Consider the following 18,202-nt stretch of genomic DNA (forward strand, 5'->3'; position numbering starts at 1 on the left):
TTAAAAAAAAGTATCTAAGGCTGGATTTGAACTTAGGTCTTCCTGACTTCCAAGTCTACTACTCAATGCCAGGTACTACCTGAAAGTACCAAGAAAGCCCTCTTGCTTAGTAGGGTGCTGGGCTTGACCTCTTTAGGTTTGTTTTTTCATATGCAAAATGAACAGGCAGGAATAGATGGCCTCTAATGTCTTTTGCAGCACTAATAATCCATGTCTATGCATTCTCAATTGTATAAAATTCTCCAATTCCACAAATCATATCTAAATAGAATTGAAATTAAGTTATGACAGTGGAGATGAAAATTTAATCTATAATTATATAAAAAGTGACTTGGAAACAAGTGTAAACTTGCTTCAGACAATCTATATAATATTTTCTCAAAAAATGTGTTTACACAGAAAGATGAGCCAGATGGTATTTCCTTCTCACTTTAAAGAGTCCTCGTAATGTGACTTCTGTGCCCAGGGTTATTTGTTTACACCACTTCCTAGTCTACACTAGAATATGAAACAAAATTCTTCTCATATCCCCAAACAGTATGAAAAAAACTTATTTAATACAAGAACATCTTTTTCATCCTAGTTAATCAATGGAAGATTTCCTTACAGCTACGTGGGTAACAATAGCAAGAATAGCCCAAGTGAATTATTATTAGCCTGTAATTGAGATGACTGATTGTTCCACGGGTTCTCTAACTTCAAGAATTTACCCAGATTAGGTAAGACAACACAATCTACCCTCGCTACTGTTTCTGAGTTCTTCATACATACTCTAGATCCCAAAAGACTCCAGAAGAAGTAAACTGAGCATGCTATTTTAAATTCAATAGCAGTAAGAACAGAAAACAGGACAAGGAACCTGCACCAATCCTGTTCAATGAAAAACTAGAATAATTACCAGATCTTTAAAAGCCAACCAGGAGGGGCAGCTAGATGGTGCAGTGGTTAAAGCATTGGCCCTGGATTCAGGAGTACCTGAGTTCAAATCTGGCCTCAGACACTTAACACTTACTAGCTGTGTGACCCTGGGCAAGTCATTTAACCCCCATTGCCTCACTAAAAAAAAAAAAAAAAAAAAGCCAACCAAGAAACTATCCAAAGATAACCCTGTGTATGCACTGAAGTACAACAAACTTCTTCCCATACAGTCCACACACAAAGATTTTTACAAGCATAGGACTTTCTGGTTTAAAAAAAAAAAAAAAAGAGGTGGGGCAGCTAGGTGGCGCAGTGGATAAAGCACTGGCCCTGGATTCAGGAGGACCTCATTTCAAATCCAGCCTCACCTCATTTCTAAAATATAAAAGGAACTAAATCAAATTTATAAGAATCCAAGTCATCCCCCAATTGAGAAATGGTCAAAGGATATGAACAGACAGTTTTCTGATGAAGAAATCAAAGCTACCATATGAAAAAATGTTCTAAATCACTACTGATTAGAGAGATGCAAATTAAAACAACTCTGAGGTACCACCTGATACCTATCAGATTGGCTAAAATGACAAAAAAGGAAAATAATAAATGTTGGAGAAGCTATGGAAAAAATGGAACACTAATGCATTGTTGGTGGAGCTGTGAACTGATCCAACCATTCTGGAGAGCAATTTGGAATTATGCCCAAAGGGTGATAAAGCTGTGCATACCCTTTGACCCAGCATTACCACTTTTGGGTCTTTTTCCCAAAGAAATCATGGAAGGGGGAAAGGGACCCACATGTACAAAAATATTTATAGCTGCTCTTTACATGGTGGCAAGGAATTGGAAGTTGAGGGGGTACCCATCAATTGGGGAATGGCTGGACAAGTTGTGGTATATGAATGTAATGGAATACTATTGTGCTATAAGAAATGATGAGCAGGAGGAGTTCAGAGAAACCTGGAGGGTCTTGCGTGGGCTGATGATGAGTGAGATGAGCAGAACCAGAACATTGTACACAGTATCATCAACATTGTGTGTTGATCTACTGTGATGGACTAGATTCTTCTCACCAATGCAATGGTACAGAAGAGTTCCAGGGGACTCATGATGGAAAAGGATCTCCAAATCCAGGAAAGAAAAAAAAAAAAAAAGAACTGCGGAGTATAGATGCTGATTGAACCATACTATTTCTTTTGGTTTTGGTGCTGTTGTTTTTCTATTTTGAGGTTTTGCATCATTGCTCTTATTTTTTCTCTCATAACATGACTGATGCAGAAATGTTTAATGTTATTATGTGTGTGCGTGTGTGAGTGTGTGTGTGTATATACACACACACACACACACACACACACACACCCATATATATATATAAAAAACCTATATCGGATTGCCTGCTGTCTAGGGGAGGGGGAGGGAGGGAAGGAGGGAGAAAAATCTGAAATTGGAAAGCTTGTATAAACAAAAGTTGAGAACTATCTTTACATGTAATGGGAAAAAAAATAAAATACTTTATTAATTTTTTTAAAAAGGGAAGATTAAAATATTCTCATTAAAAAAAGAACTGTTGAGTATAGATGCTGATTGAACCATACTATTTGTTTTGTTTTGGGTGCTATTGTTTTTCTATTTTGAGGTTTTTCCTCATTGCTCTGATTTTTTTCTTATAACATGACTAATGCAGAAATGTTAAATGTTTTATATATATATAATATATATATAATATAATATATATATATAACCTATATCAGATTACTTGCTGTCTAAAGGAGGAGGGAGGGAGGGAGGGAGAAAAACCTGAAATTGGAAAGCTTGTATAAACAAAAGTTGAGAACAAATCCAGCCTCAGACACTTGACACTTACTAGCTGTGTGACCCTGGGCAAGTCACTTAACCCTGCCTGCCTGCCTGCCTGCCTGCCTGCCTGCCTGCCTGAATGAATGAATGAATGAACGAATGAATGAACGAATAAATAAATAAATAAATAAGAGGTAATATATTAGTACCACCTTTGGGTTTCTACCATTTCCTCAAAAGACTTTTTTCCAACTGACAGCTATTCATAAAATTAATGGGGGCTGGGAAAGAGGAGAGAAGAAAAATTTTCAAAGAACAAGATACTCTAAGGTTATTCCCCCATTCCCAAGGAAGAGCAATACTAACAGGCTCTGCTAGACCCAAAAAGAAAGTAACTGTCTAGACCATTAGCACTGGTGATTTACAGACAGGATCTTTCCCTCTTAAGCAGATTAGTTTTATCTCAGAATCAAACCCAACCACCCTTTTAGCAATCATTCAGGTCTTCTTAATACCTACTGGCAGAACCCGAATTAAACCATTTCAAATCAATGAAAATGAACTTTAGAAAAATTTTAAAAGGCTATAATACACTCTTCCCAGTAACAAGCTTTTTTCACATTCAACAATCCTTTTATGAATTTCTTCTTGATAATGATGTTAAAATGCTACTTTTGCCACAAACATTTAACACCAACACACACACAACTGGCATGAAATAAGCAAACACTTTCTCTTTTGTAAAACAGTTCTTTGTAGGACAGATACATTATTTTATTTGAAGAAAAGTCTCACAAGAAAAAAAAATTATGGCTTCCAACAAAAATCTTTACCATCATAAGCTGCCCTCTCCACTATCACAAGCTAGGTGGTCAAAAGCTAAAGCTAAAACTAATGGTACTCCTAGTTACTGAACTTGTTTTCTCATAGCATCAACAAACAAGCTCAATTTTAATTATCTGCAAACAAGTTCTTTCATCTTTTTTACACACACAGCCCCCTAAATGCACTTTTTCTTCCTTCAACATGTAAAAAGGAAAGTTAGCTCCTCAAGCCTATACACACACTAAGGAGAGGAAAAGAATATGCGAATGTGGACAAGTTACTTCACCTGTTGTTTTTTTCCTCTTTTTTTTTTTTTAACATTCATTTTCCAAAAATTGACTTCCAAATTGTCTCCCTCCTCTCAGTCCCTCCCCCACCCATTGAGAAGGCAAGCAATGATAACAATGATGCATGTGAAATCATGCAAAATAGACCTGTTTCTTCATCTATTGAATGAGATTGGGCTAGATGACTTCTAAGATCCATCCCTTCTAGCTCTTGATCCTATGACCTACAGTTAGTTGAAAACTTTTTTTTTTCAAAAAAAGAAAAATGAAACACCTATGAGCAAGGTATTGCATTTTTGAGATTTTAATCCTTTTAGCTCTATCTACAATATGACATATTCCAGACACATGGTATAACAAAAGATATTCCTTTTGTAAAGCCTCATGAGGTTCAAAGATTTAAGCCCGGGGCAACTAGGTGGCACAGTGGATAGAGCACCGGCCCTGGAGTCAGGAGGACCTGAGTTCAAATCCAGCCTCAGACACTTAACACTTACTAGCTGTGTGACCGTGGGCAAGTCACTTAACCCCAATTGCCTCACTAAAAAACAAAAAAACAAAAAACAACAAAGACTTAAGCCCTTGAAGGCACCTTAGAAGTCATCAAATCCAAATCTACTTTACAAATAAGGTCCAAAGACATGAAGCAACTTAACCAAGATAGTGGGTGGTAGAGCAGCAATTCAAAGCAAGATTCTCTGTCTGCAAACACAGAAGCCTAACCACAGGTCCAAAATGAAGTACATTTCCTTTTCTTGAAGGTAGGAATGAGAAAATTCCAACAACAGCCATGCTGGAATATTCTCTAAAATCTTCCCTTCATCGTTGCCTCTGAACTGGCCATACTCCATGCCTAGAATACCTTACTTTCTCACCTCTGACTCACAGAATCTCTCACTTCCTTTAAGACTCGGCTCAAGCACCCTCTTCTACACGGAGGTTTTCCTGATTCCCCAACTGCAAGTGCCCTCTGCCCCTAACTAGTTGTCATTTATTCTTTTTTTTTTTTTTTTTGGTGAGGCAATTGGGGTTAAGTGACTTGCCCAGAGTCACACAGCTAATAAGTGTCAAGCATCTGAGGCTGAATTTGAACTCAGATCCTCCTGAATCCAGGGCCAGTGCTCTATCCACTGCACCACCTAGCTGCCCCCTGTCATTTATTCTTTATACTTATTTATGTACATGTCTCCCCCAACAGAATAAAAACTCTTTGAGAGGGGTTATTCCATTCAGTGAGGCAATTGGGGTTAAGTGACTTGCCCAGGGTCACACAGCTAGACTAGAGGTCCACAAATGCAGAACATTCCACAAATTCAAATTTTTTTCAGTGATTGTTTTGCTGACTTTTTCAGACTCTTCCTTTTTTTAATTTTTAAAAGAATCCTTTGCTATATGGAATAGTTCTCTGAAAAAAAAAAGGGGAAAATACAGAAAGAAATTTAGGTCATGTCAAAACAAATAGTATTAATAAAAATTCATTTAAAAGAAATTTTTAATGTTGAATTTTACTGACATCCTATCCTACCCCACTCCCTTCTCTTCTTTTGTTCCTGGATCAATACAATGATTCAGGATTACTTAGCCTTAATAATGTTTTTAAAGTTAAGGGGGAGCTAAAAATATTGTACTCCCAATTGCCTTAGAGCCCTAGATGATTTCTGAAAAAATTATTCCCTAATCTGAACCTTGTTTCACTAATGAATAATTTACAGGAAGTATGCTATTTGGCAGCTTCCTTAATAAGAGACTACCATATCTGACCTAAAACATTTCTTTGCTCTGACTTGGATTCCTCTTTGGCACACTGGTTTCTACTTGTTAAACATGCAAAAACAAGCACCAATCCAAGAATTAAAACCCAGAACAAGCTACTTTAAGTAGCTCCTTGGGGTTCAACTATCACCTCTACCTAGGTGATTCTGAAATCTCTATTTCCAGACCTGACCTGAGTGAGCTCCAAAGCTCTCACCTGAACTGTCCCATCAATACCTCAAACTCAATTTCGAAATCAAGATTACATTGCCCCTAAACTTGTTCCTCCTCCTGCAGTGAAAATAGCATCAAGTTTGCATTCAGAAGACCTAGGCTTCCATCTCATTGTGACCGTGGATGAGTTACTAATTGCCTCTCTGGGCCTCATTTTCTTCACCTACACAATGAATGAGGAGGCTCAACTTAAGAGGGTTTGTTTGTTGAAGGGGTTTGTTGAAGTTCTTGAGTCCTAGCAAACTTTTCTGGTAAAGTATTGTGATATAATGAAAAGAGCCAATTTGGAGTCAGACTACCTGGACTGGAATTCCAGCTCTACTTCTTACTTACCAGTGCGATCTTAGAGAGTCATATCCTCTCCCTGAGCCTGTTTTTTCATCTCTAAAATGAGAGGACTGAAGTCCTTTCCAGCTCCAAGTATATGATCTAGTAATCCAGCTTCTATCAATGTCACCACCATCAATGCAACAGCCTTGTTCAAAACCTTTCTTGGACTCCTGTCTCCTTAATCTACTGTATCCATCCAATAAGTCCCAAAAGGTCTGTCCAAATCCACTTCCACAATATTTCTCATGTCCCCTCCTCTCTATCCCAACTGCTCCAACCCAGCATAGGCTCACTACCAGCTACCTGATTACTGTCACAGCATTATTTTAAGTCATCCCACCTGCAGTCCATCCTTCTAATGGATGCCAGACTTATTTTCTTGGAATATAAACTTGGTCATGCCACTCATCCATTCAAAAAAATGTCAGTCTCTCTTTATTGCCCATTTCTTTCAAACTATTTTGCCTGGAACTTGAGGACCTACAAAATCTGAAACCATTTAATTTCTTCCAGCTTCCATCTCATACTATCCCATACATTATATACTCTTGCCAAATAGGACCACCCACTATTCTCCACTCTCCGTGCTCCCCCCCCCCCCCCCCGCATCTTTATTGACACTTCATACTCATAGTATATAGTCTCTGCCCATAGAATTCCTACCCATCCTTTAAAACTCCAATACCACCTCTTTCATTAAGCTTTTCCTGCCTCCCCCCACTCCACAGATACTAAAGAACTTCCACTCCACCCTGCCCTCACAGAGAGGTATAAAAAAAAAAATGCTAACACTTTTTTTTTTTTTTTGTGAGGCAATTGGGGTTAAGCAGGCTTAGAGTTAAGTGATTTGGCCAAGGCCACACACAGGTATTAGAGCCAGGATTCAAACCCTTATTTCCTGACTCCAAGTTCAGGGATACTTCCACTACTTCTCCCTGCTTCTCTAATAACCAATATTTTTGGACAATATATCTGAACAATGCCTCCTGTGGGCAACAGACCAAATATTCAATGCAGGGGAAAAAATCAAAAGACTGAAGCAGTGAAATATCACAAATCTCTAAAAGGAAGCAAACACTTCAAGGAAGGATCAACTGACCAAAAAGAGATACTGAGGAGACATCATGTAGGATCGTATAGAGATAGGAAAGACCTTAGAAATCACCTGGTCCAACTCCTTCAATTTATAGATGTGGAAACTGAGGCCCAGAGACAGGACATGACTTGCCCAAGGTCATAAAGGGACAAGCACCAGCACTGGGATTTGAACCCAAGTACTCTGACTTCTAATCCAGCACTCTTTCTATTATACCACAATCTCCCCTTGGGCTTTCTCTTTGGCCCTGTACTATTTAACAATTATCAATGACTTAGATAAAGGCAAAGATTATTATCAATCTGCAGATGACTTAATGCTGGGCTAAGCTAACATGTCTAATTCTGACTGAATAAGAATTTTTTAAAATGTCCTTAATGGGCTAGAAACTTGGTTAAATCTAACGAGATAAAATTTAAAGGAAAGAAATGTAAATCTTATACTTGGGTTCAAACAATCACCATGACAAGCCAGACTGTTTAACTGGTACAGTCCAGCATTGTCTGAAGTAACAAAGACTGCTTGGAAGACAGAATAGTAGTTATTCTCTGATGTCGTTTGACCAGGTTAGGGCTATACTTCTAATATCTCTAGGCCTTGCACTCAGTAAAATGTCCTCAACAATAACATATTCACAAAGCATGCCTTATGGTAACAAAGTACTTTACTGTCTCACTTGAACTTCATTCCTCAGCAGGAAGTACATATATTATTTTCCTCAAAGAAAAAAACCGGCTCAGAGTAGTCAGGTCACACAAATAGTAAGTGGTAAAGGTGAGGCCAGACCAACTCTAGGGTTCTTTCCATAACTGCCCAATATGTTCTATATATTGAATAAATGTTGACCCCTTCAGGAACTTTCAGCCTGAAATTTATTATAGTAATAATAGTTAGCATTTATGTGGTGCTTTTAAGGTTTGCAAAGTTCTAAATACTTGAAGTTATTTACATTTTCAAACTACCCAAATCAATTTTATATTTTTTATATATTTATATGGAAAGTAGTACTTTCACTAGTCCTCAAACTACTTCCACCAAACTTCTAAGGGGATGGGATAGGGTCAGGGCAGTTCTATGGTTTTCTGGACCTGATGAACAAATTGGGGCTTCCCAATCTTTTCCAAAGTAATGTCCTAACCAATTTCAGTCCCTGGCAGAGAGATTCTGTATCTCTAGAGAAATAAGAATGCAGAGAAATAACTGCAGTTCAAAGAATTAATTCGTCCATCAGGGGCACTGAATTTATAAAGCAAAAGACTCACTCCCTATCATAAGCATACTGGATAAAGACCTAAGAAACATCTGAAAACCAAGAGTTAGGGAGGGAGAGAGGGAGAAGAGGAGGGGAAACCACAGTGACTGAAAAGAGGCACAGCAGCCTCGGAGCAGCTGTGACAGACTGATGCCACGAGAGCAAAAGGATCCACTGCCATCCTCAATGCCTTAACTACAGCCAGCCTCTACTATCCACCAGCGCCCTGGGAGCAACCCTGCTACTTATTCCTAGGGAAGGCAGGTGAGTCCTCGTCTCCATACAGGTGTAATGGGGGCCACGGGTCTGGAGCAAGAAGGTAGAATGAGGGGCAAATGTTGGCTGATGTCCCCCAGTTCGGCCAATTCTCCACCACCCCAGGAAGGTCTGGGGGAGCAGAGGGACACAACACAACACTTTAGCCTACACCCTGTACATGGGAGATCTCTCCCATCATGCTGTCCTTTACCGGGACCTCTCTCCCATGTGTCCCCTACGCTTCCTTCCAGAACCCTTTCCCTAGATCTTCCCCCTAAATCCCCCTCCCTCCTCATTCTCTGCCCTTCCCTTACTCCAACCAAGACTCCCTCCCCCATCAACCCCTGCTTCTTCTCCCCTAACCAGGACCCCTTATCCCCCTGGTCCTGTTCCCCCTAACCAGGACCTTGGCATTTACGCCACGCTGAGTTCCCTTCCTCGTTGCCTCTGTAAGGTGGAGGAACACAAAAAGAAAGAAAAACTTAAAAAAAAAACCTCTCCCCGCCATTACCGCTCTCAACGCCGCGTTAGAGGAAAACTGGGGTCCCGGAGGTTAAACGCGTGCCGTGCCCTGCCCCGCCCCCACCAGCTCCAGCACCGCGTCTCCACAGCGCCCCTCAACCCCGCCCCCACTGCCTTTGTAGAGCGCTTGCGTACTAGGGTCTCCCGGGCCCCATTCCACGCCTGCGTACGTACGTACGTGTATTCGCCATGTGTGCGTTTGGGGGCGGGTCCCTGGCGGTCGGCGGCTACGCTGCCTCGCCCCCTCCTACTTCCCCCCTCCCTTCCCCCGCCTCCCCCCCTCCCCCCCTTAACTTCGCTCTCTCCCCGCCCCTCCTCCTCCTCCTACCCAATCCCTCTCTCCCTCCTCCCGCCTCCTTCCTCCCTTCTCCCTCCTCCCCCAGCCGGGAGCCGCGGCCGCCTCAGGAGCCCGGAGCCCGAGCCGCCCAGCGACACCCCCCTCCCCCCGCCCCCGCCCACCCCGGCCCCGAGCCCCGGCCCGAGTCTCGGAGCGGGAGCCGAGTCTGCGCCCGAGGGTGAGTAGGAGACCCCCCCCCTCCCCGCGCCCCCACCCCCTTATTCCCGAAAATCCTCCCGTGTAAAACCGGAGAATCTAATTATGCGGACCCCCCAAAAAAACTCCCGAACCCCACCCGCGATTCAGACGTGCACGGTATCCAAACCCCTCCCGCGGGCATCCAACTGTTCGGGGACTCCCACCCCACATCTTCGCCCACCTGCCCAGTCCAGGTGTGTGCACCCTCCCCCACGATGCGCCCTCCAGGGTTCATTCCCCTTTCCCCGACCCGTCCTTTTTTCGGGAATCCAGATGTTGTTGTCTTCCCCTCCCCCTCTTTCCCCCAGCCGAAGCCTTGGTTTGTTGGTTTGGGGTTGTATTTTTTGTTGTTGTTTTGGGGGGTTTGGGGGGAAGTATTGTTTGTTTGCGGGGTGGAGAGAGGAGGAAACAGTGTCGCATGATCTGATAGACTCAGTGGATTTTACCGCCGCCCCCTAGTCACAAACACGCGAGCGCGCACTAGCGCGCACACACTCACACACAAACACACTCACGAGTGGAATCTTTCTCTGCGCCGGGCCCCGGGCTGCGGTATGCCTACTCTGTGTCCCCTGGCCCAGACTGGGGGGACTGAGCCAGGGAGGGGGGTGGCAGGGCGGGGTGACCGAGAGAGCCTGATGGGTGTGTGTGAGTGTGAGTGTGTCTGTCTGTCTGTCTCTATGTAAGCGCGATCGTTGTGAGTGTCCTTCCACCCCAGTACAATGCAGTCTTATTCTCGACGCTCGCCCGAGGGTTGGTAGAGAGGGCAGGGGGAAGATCTAGGCTGAACTGGCAGCTGGTTCGGAGCCTGGGCCTAGGGGGAACTAGGGGCTTCTCTAGGGCCCTCCTTTTCCGGCTCCCGGCTGAGGGTGGGGATTGATTTAGTAAGGATAGGCTACTGCCCCTTGCCCTGCGCCGAAGCCAACAGGGCGTCGGGGAACGGAGAGAGAGGTCAGAGGGGGTGGGGGCTGGCTGCCCTTGGTGCTGCCACCTGCCTGGGTTGTTGTGAGCACAGGCCTGACATCTGCAGGGGGTGTCCAGCCACAATTCTGGTTCCTTCAATAGCCCAGAAAGAGTATGTGTGTATGTTTTGGGGGGGAGGGTTGTACCCTTGCTTCTGCCTACTAGAGAAAGGGTGCTGAGGCCAACTCAGAGGGTTACATGAACACTGAGGTACTAGAGTAGGGAGTGTCTACCCGACTGCTGAGGAACACTGCCTTCCCTCTCCTCCCTACCCTGAATGGAAAGAAAAGGTTGGCATGGCTGCCCTCCAGGGCACTGGGGTGGCATGAGAGCCCAGGCCTTGGCATGCCCAAAGTATTGCATGCTGGGACCTGTAGTTCAGCCTGTCTTTCCCTGATGGGTAGAGGGTAAGTGGTAGATTGGCATCCCCTTATCATATACCATCCTAGGTCATAGAAACACAGGTTGCCATTCAGTGCTAGAAGAGACTTTTAAGATCAGCTAGCCCAACACTCTCATTTTCACAGAGGAGAAGACAGATAAAGCAAAGTGACTTGGCCAAGGTCACACAGCTAATTAGTGGCAGAACCAACACTAGAGCCCAGGTCTTGTGCTTCCCAGTCCCAACTCTTTTCAGTACACCAACCACAACGCCTTCCTCTCTGGTGCTGAGCAGCCCCACCATCACTCAGATGTGACTGAAGGACACAAGGGGAATAGTGAACCTGGAAACAGCTCTGGTGGGGAACTCCTAAGAAAGGACAGCATGGGAAAGACCCTAAGTCACATTTTCAAAATAAGCTTAGTCATAGCTCTCTTCACTTAAGCAGTCCCAAAATAAATCCTGTTGTCTTTGTGTTTGTTGTTGTTGTTATTTTTTGTTTTATACCAGCCACTTCCTCCACTAAACAACCTGACAAGTCCCTGTTGTGCCACAGAATTTCTCTTAAGAAAGCAAAAGCTAAATTAGAGCTAGAAAAATGATTAGAGATCATTTAGCCATACACACAACAGTTTTATAGATGTGCAAACTGAGATCTAGAAAGTGACATGCCCCAGGTGACAGGGCTCATCAGTGGCAGAGCCAGGACTCTAACCTCACTGTCCTGGCTACTAATCCAGCTGCCTTTTTTTAAAATGGGTAAATGTATTTAAAGCAGTGGCCTGCAATTTAAATCCAGGGCTTCCTAGTGGGAGAAATTTGCCCCCAATGCAAAAAAACCCCAGAGTCGTGGGTGGCCACTCTTGACAGATGTGTGTACCACCTGGGTTATCCCTAAAGTTCTAGAAGATACAGAGAAGTTGGAGTTTGAGAAAAGATATCTTCCAGAGGGAGAACTGGGAAGTCTGGAGGGCAGCTAGTTGGTGCAATGGACAAAGGACTGGACCTAGAGTCAGGAAGACCTGAGTTCAAATTTGGTCACACTAACTAACCCTAGACAAGTCACTTCACCTGTTTGCCTCAGTTTCCTCAACTGTAAAATGGGGATAGTAACAGAGCCTACTTTGAGGGGTTGTTGCAAAGATCTAGTGAGATAATATTTGTAAAGCCCAATGCCTGACACATAGTAGATGCTATATAAAATGCTTATTCCCTTCCCCTCCACCCTTCAACTTACTTTGATAATAATTTTTCATTCTTATATTTTACTTTTCAGCCTCCTTCTCAAAGTTTTATCCTTACCAGGACATTTCTGCCCAAGGCAGAGATTTTAACATCCCTGTAGAATCAACAGAAAGGGTCAGAAAGGGTTAGGGATTGGTCCAAGGTCACATAGTCACCTAGTTAAAACTAGAGCCCTGTCTCCTAATCACTACCCTTCTGATAGAATATACTGTCTGGCTGTAATTACAAGTCCTAAATTACAATTTCCCCTGCAGCTCTACAATAATAAACTAAGATGTAACCCTCTCCCTTCACCCATCATCATCTTACAATAGCAAAACCCTGAATTGGCCTGAAAATAAACCCTTTACCAACTTAAATTAAGCATCTCAATCAAACTAGGGGAGTTTCCTGGCATCCCAGTACAAGGAGGAAAGTCACTGCCCATCATAAGAATTCTGTTCTGGTCTCTTGTGTTATAATGAGAATTATACTGGTTTGGATATCAGAGAACCAAGGTTCCTAGTTTTGCTCTTTACTAACTGTTTTACTTTGAGCAAGTCATTTAACCATTCTACACCTAAGTCTTCTCTTCTGTAAAATGCATCTAATAATACCTACAAAACCAACTTGGGACCATAGGACTTAGAGCTAGATAAGAGGGAACTTGGAGATCATCTTTAGTCATTGGGTCGTTGTGAATATCGAGTGAAATAGTGTATGTAAAGTTCTTTATAAGCTATTCAGTGCTGTATAAATGTGAATTATTATAATCTTCAATGCTCTTCAAAATTTTTAATTTCATAAAACCTATCCCTCTGCCCCCCTTAGCCTCCCACCCTCACCTCTTCCATTTTTTGCTTCCTTCTGCTCCTTTCCCCACTTCCATTGACCCTACAACAACGGTAGCTAGAGTAACACTCCAGCAGAGCTCCTTTTAAATTTCAGTTCCTTGCACTAACAAAGCAAGGGGCTTACCCATTCACCCTGGTTGGGCGGTTAGGTCATGAAGATCCCTTGCCCTCAGGGATATGGGGAGTGGGAGCAGGCAGTGCCACATAGAAACTGCCAAGTTCCCCTGAAATGGAAGGGAGACAGGAAATTGGAGTTCGAGGGGGTTTTGTCTTTGTCTCTTGACTTCTGAATGTGCCCTCAGTTCAGAAGAGGTGTATTGCAACAACCTCTGAAGTAAAGAGGGTGGTTTTAAGATGGAGAGGGACTTTGAACTACATTGTAGCCTTAACTTAAGTAACATTGTAGCCCTAACTTAAAGTAACAGTCTTCTGAGTACTTCTGTTACATATGCACATTCATAACATACAAACTCCCCAGGTATTAGACATAAAAGAGACAGATGCACATCCTCCATGTACCTACCTGAGAGACAGGCCATAATTGATATGTGTTGCATTTTCACACTAGGACCGGCATTACATATCCATATTCTCAAAGCAGTTGTTCAATAATTATTCAATAAGCATTTATTAATTGCCCTTACATGCACAGGGCTTTTAGCTAGGCACTGGGAAGGGGGAGGTCATTTCTCTTATATACACAGATACACACACCCGTGTGCCATCTATATGTGGTCTTGGTTGACTGGCTTCCCCATCTCCTACTTCCCTCCTAAATTACCCCATATGGTATTCTGGAAAGACTCCTGGATTTGGAATTTGAATCTCTGTTCTACTTCTTACTATCTGTATGATCTTATACCAAACCCTTCCCTCTGCATTTTGGTTTATTGCTCTGTAAAATCAGAGAGATTTCAACTATTTGATTTCCAGTAATCTTATGAAATTCAAATACATTATCACTCCCCCTTCGACTATGACCCCCAGTTTGTTAGATCAGGGAGATCTCTTTCCTTCCACTTATGGGCAACCCCCAGGGAAAGACGGGTGGGGGCTGGGAATCCCACTGAGTCATATCTAGAGCAAGTGGGAAGAGGCTGCCTTCTCTCCCAGAGTCAGTGCCACGCCCATGCGTTTGTTGTTTGGCCTCAGTCTAGGCGGTTCCTATCCCCAGGCCCCCAGCAGTCTCCTCTTCTACTCAGAGAGCCCCCTCTTGGGAAGCTAGCGAGTGAGTTAGTGAGTGTAGGGAGGGAGGGAGGAGAGAGAGCAAAAAAGCTGCTACTTTGGCCTCCTTAGGACTTTCTCCTCTAGCCTTGGGTTGATGCCCCTTCCACCCCTCACCCATTGGAGCCCAGGCTGCAGCTGCTGCCTTCCCACTCCCCAGGCTCTCCTAGAGCCCAGGTGTCTAGGCCAGGGATTGGCTAGGTTCTTTCTCTTGGGATAGGGGTGCTATCAGCCCCACCCTAACATACTTCCCAGAGGGAGCTTAGGGAGGTCTATAAATAACAGAGGTGAAGCCAGGCCTTCTGAGTAAAAGAGGAGGGGGGAGGTGTGATCATCATTTTATTGTCTCCTCTGCAATTAGCCCCCTCTCGCCCTCAGAGGGCATTATTGGGGAGGGTAAAGCTTAAGACCTCCCACTCCCCTGTGGTCCACCAATGGTGGTGCTTAGTAGAGGGTGTGGCATTCCCAGACAGCCCTGCTCTGTGAACGCTTAGCATTCCGGGAATTGTAGTCCATATGGACCGCATAAGGACAAAACGACAGGAAGACAAGAATTTTTCCAAGTTTATAAGTTTTAAGAAATAAAGATTTTCATAAGAATAATCCTAGCTGTTTACTCAGTAAACACACTATTGGAAATTTACCCTAAAACAGCATAAAGACCATTCTCTTTTTTAAATGTTTATGTTCTTGTGAAAGCACCTGGGTCCTTAGAATTCCTCTGTAAAGAGTTACACTCTCTCGATCGTCCTAGTTAGGAATAAAAGAACAGTTTTATTGGATACAAGAGAAACTGGTCAGAAGTAAAGTTTAAAACTCTTTCCTCCCTGACTAGACTGGGGAGCGCCCTTCTTATAGAGCCAAGATGGCGTGACCACCCAAGTAAGGGTGAAATGTCCCTTATTGGGTAGTGGGTTGGAAGTAGTCTGGTGGTGGGTTGGAAGCTTTCTGGTGGTGGACTGTTGCTCTGTCCCCTCTAACAGGATTACCTCATTGAGGGGATGAGGGAGACTGGAATGAAGGTCCTGGAGTTATCTCAGTCAGGATCCTGTGCTGCTTATCTTTCTAGGTGTGTCTGTTCTTTGGTTTGGTTTCAAGGAGAAGGTTCCTTGATCTCTAGGGAAAACTCCTGGGGTTTCAAGGAAAAAGTTCCTTGAGACCTCCCCAGACAACTTCTGGGGTAACTGGGGCCCATAATCCCATAACATAGAGCAGCACTGTTTGTGATCACAAAGAATTGTAAACAGCCTGAATGTCCAAGAGTTATTGAATGGGTAAACAAACAGTGACTCAAAATTTTACATGATTTAAAAAAAAAAAAACCCTCCTAAGGTGGAATGAGTTGTTCAGGGGGCATAGGTATGTTGTGAAGATTTTTCTTCTGGTATGGTTTGGAATTCGAGGAAGTCTGTTGAAACTGCAATTCTGTGATTTTCTTAGCAGTCCCTATGTAGCAAACATACCTCAGCAGGAGTGGCTTGAGAAAGCTAGGTTGGGAGGAATGGGGAGAGAAAAGAATAGGTCCCACATTCTAGTACATTACCAGAGTTCCTCCATCTGTGGCCAAGCATAGAGGTATTCTGGTGAACCAGATCCAGATATCCATATTCCCACTTGAAACTGACTCCCCTCCCTTTCTTAACAGGGATGGGAGGAAAGGGGCGGGGGGAGCAGGAAACCTAAGGAAGTATCAAGTTAGGCTAATGGTAAATTTTTGTTGATGCCATTTAAATGTCTTTTGGTACCTAACTATCTTGAATATTTGTAGGTGCTTAGTAAATAGTTATTGGATAAATGAATCAGTAAGAAATTTTAGAGCTAAAAGGGGTCTTTTTGTTTAAGCCCTTCATTTTGCACGTCACACCTAGTCTAAAATGATGCCCATTTTTCGTGGAGATGGCTACACCTGTCACCCTTGCAGATGGAGTGAAACACCTTCATTCTTTAATGGTTTTCTCTAGTTCCACTGGCCAAAAATGACTTAGTGGTCAGCCTTCCAGTAGTGAATCTCTCTTGCATATACATATATACAAGCCATAATTAGGCAGCACTTGAAGCCTTAATCACTTAGCAGGAACCCCCAGAGTTCCAGCTACACTGTCATAGCCTTCAAGTGCAATCACCTCCCACCATGATGAGGAGAGGTTTAGTGTGAATAGCATAGACTGCCTATCCTGACTCTCTTTTGTATCCTCCTACAGGCAGCCACGCTGATCTGGTTCAACATAACACCCCCTCCACCCTCCTCGTAACATCACCAGCCATCCCCTTTGCAGTTACTCTGAGAACTCAATTCAGTTCTTTCTTGCCCTTCTCTTAACCAAGAATCTAGGCCTTATGGGAAAGGGGCGGGGGGTGGGAAGGAATTGGAAGGAGAAAGAAACGAGAACTGGAGAGCAAGGAACTTGAGTCCTGCTCTGATTAAAGGAAGAGGGAAGGGGGAAAGTAACTCTAGGTCCAGTTCTCTGGGGCTTAGGGTGGGACAGGGTAGCACATGAGTCATACTGTACATCTCAGGAAAGCGACCCCCCCCTCCCCCAAACAAATCCTTATCTTTCCTGGCCAGATCTTCCCATTGCCAGAGTTCCTCAGTCAGTCTGTACCATTCCATTGGTTTCTCTAGACTGAGGCCTAAAGGCACCCCCTTCTTTTCATTCATACTGCCTCCAAGGGCCATGGGTGGAAATGAACCCTAAGACCTTCAGCTGACCCTTTTCCTCCCTCCCTGTAGGAGGACGATGCGGCAATAGCAGCCATGATGCCCTTTCCGATGGGCAATCCGATACTCAACACCTCGGAAACCAAGGATTACTGTTACAAAGCCCGGATCAGAAGCACCGTACTCCAAGGGCTGCCTTTTGGGGGAATTCCCACAGTACTTGCACTTGACTTCCTGTGCTTTCTTGTGAGTTCTCAGGTTCCCGCCAATCCCCACAATGGGAGACTCCCCTAGTTCCAACCCCAGAGCATCATCAGGGATACACATAGTTCTATCACCACCCCTCATAGCCCTCCCACTTCCCCCTGAGCAAATACACAAATACCTATTCCAGCTGCAGACCTCCTAACCAAAGCCCCAACCTTCCTGTTCACCCATAACTAAGGAAACCCACTGCTCCTTCCCTGACCTGCTAAGGATACTCAGTTCATATCTCTGGCCTCAGACCCCATCTTATCTGAACCTCCCACTTACGCTAAAGTCCAAGACCCTTAAATTGTCAACATCGTCCTTTCCATATGGAGGATGTGAGGGACCCCTGGTTTTGCCAATCTCTTCCCTATATCCTTTGTCCCAGTTGTTGCTGTTCCTGTTCTCTGTCCTGCGAAAGGTGGCCTGGGACTATGGACGACTGGCCTTGGTTACCGATGTTGACAGGTGAGGATGGAGGAAGGGGAAGGGAAGGAAGGAGGGAGGAGACAGAGACCAGAGTTGCCCCTATTTGTTAAACCCTTTCCTTTCTCCACTTGAGGTCTCCTCATTTTCTCTTCTCCACGTGAATATGACTTTGTTATCCTCCTACCCCTCCCATATCTGTTAGGGTTTTTTTGATAGGGGCATATGTTTGGGGGTCTTGGGGGAAAGTACTGCATTAAGAAGTGATCTTCGGTTAGAAGGTGGTACTTACCAGGGGAGGAGGGTCGTGGAAAGGGTGCGCCACCCCCTCACCTACAGGCCTTAATGCTCTCTGTTCTCTGTCCTCAGGCTGCGACGCCAACAGAGAGACCGAGTGGAGCAGGAATAGTACGTGGGG

General features: G+C 44.0%; 2 protein-coding genes across 4 annotated transcripts in view; one reads left to right on the top strand and one right to left on the bottom strand.

Annotated features, from left to right (window-relative positions):
• Positions 1-9,373, bottom strand: part of MRPL14 (mitochondrial ribosomal protein L14) — a 33,412-nt gene extending 24,039 nt beyond the window's left edge. Inside the window, exon 1 of the mRNA XM_043964156.1 lies at positions 9,258-9,373. The gene's annotated coding sequence lies outside the window, so the exon portion shown is untranslated. The remainder of the gene's footprint in view (positions 1-9,257) is intronic.
• TMEM63B (transmembrane protein 63B) overlaps positions 8,736-18,202 on the top strand; it is a 42,047-nt gene continuing 32,580 nt past the window's right edge. The window contains exons 1-4 of one of the 3 annotated variants that reach the window (XM_043964153.1): positions 8,736-8,752; positions 17,182-17,355; positions 17,747-17,826; positions 18,154-18,192. In XM_043964153.1, the coding sequence (XP_043820088.1) occupies positions 17,206-17,355; positions 17,747-17,826; positions 18,154-18,192 (269 nt within the window). In that variant the 5' untranslated portion in view covers positions 8,736-8,752; positions 17,182-17,205. Of the gene's footprint in view, positions 8,753-9,660; positions 9,784-17,181; positions 17,356-17,746; positions 17,827-18,153; positions 18,193-18,202 lie in introns of those variants that run through there. The other 2 variants (XM_043964154.1, XM_043964155.1) reach the window with 2 other exon arrangements.

The sequence above is a fragment of the Dromiciops gliroides genome, chromosome 4 (genome assembly GCF_019393635.1).
Source record: "Dromiciops gliroides isolate mDroGli1 chromosome 4, mDroGli1.pri, whole genome shotgun sequence".
NCBI lineage: Eukaryota > Metazoa > Chordata > Mammalia > Microbiotheria > Microbiotheriidae > Dromiciops > Dromiciops gliroides.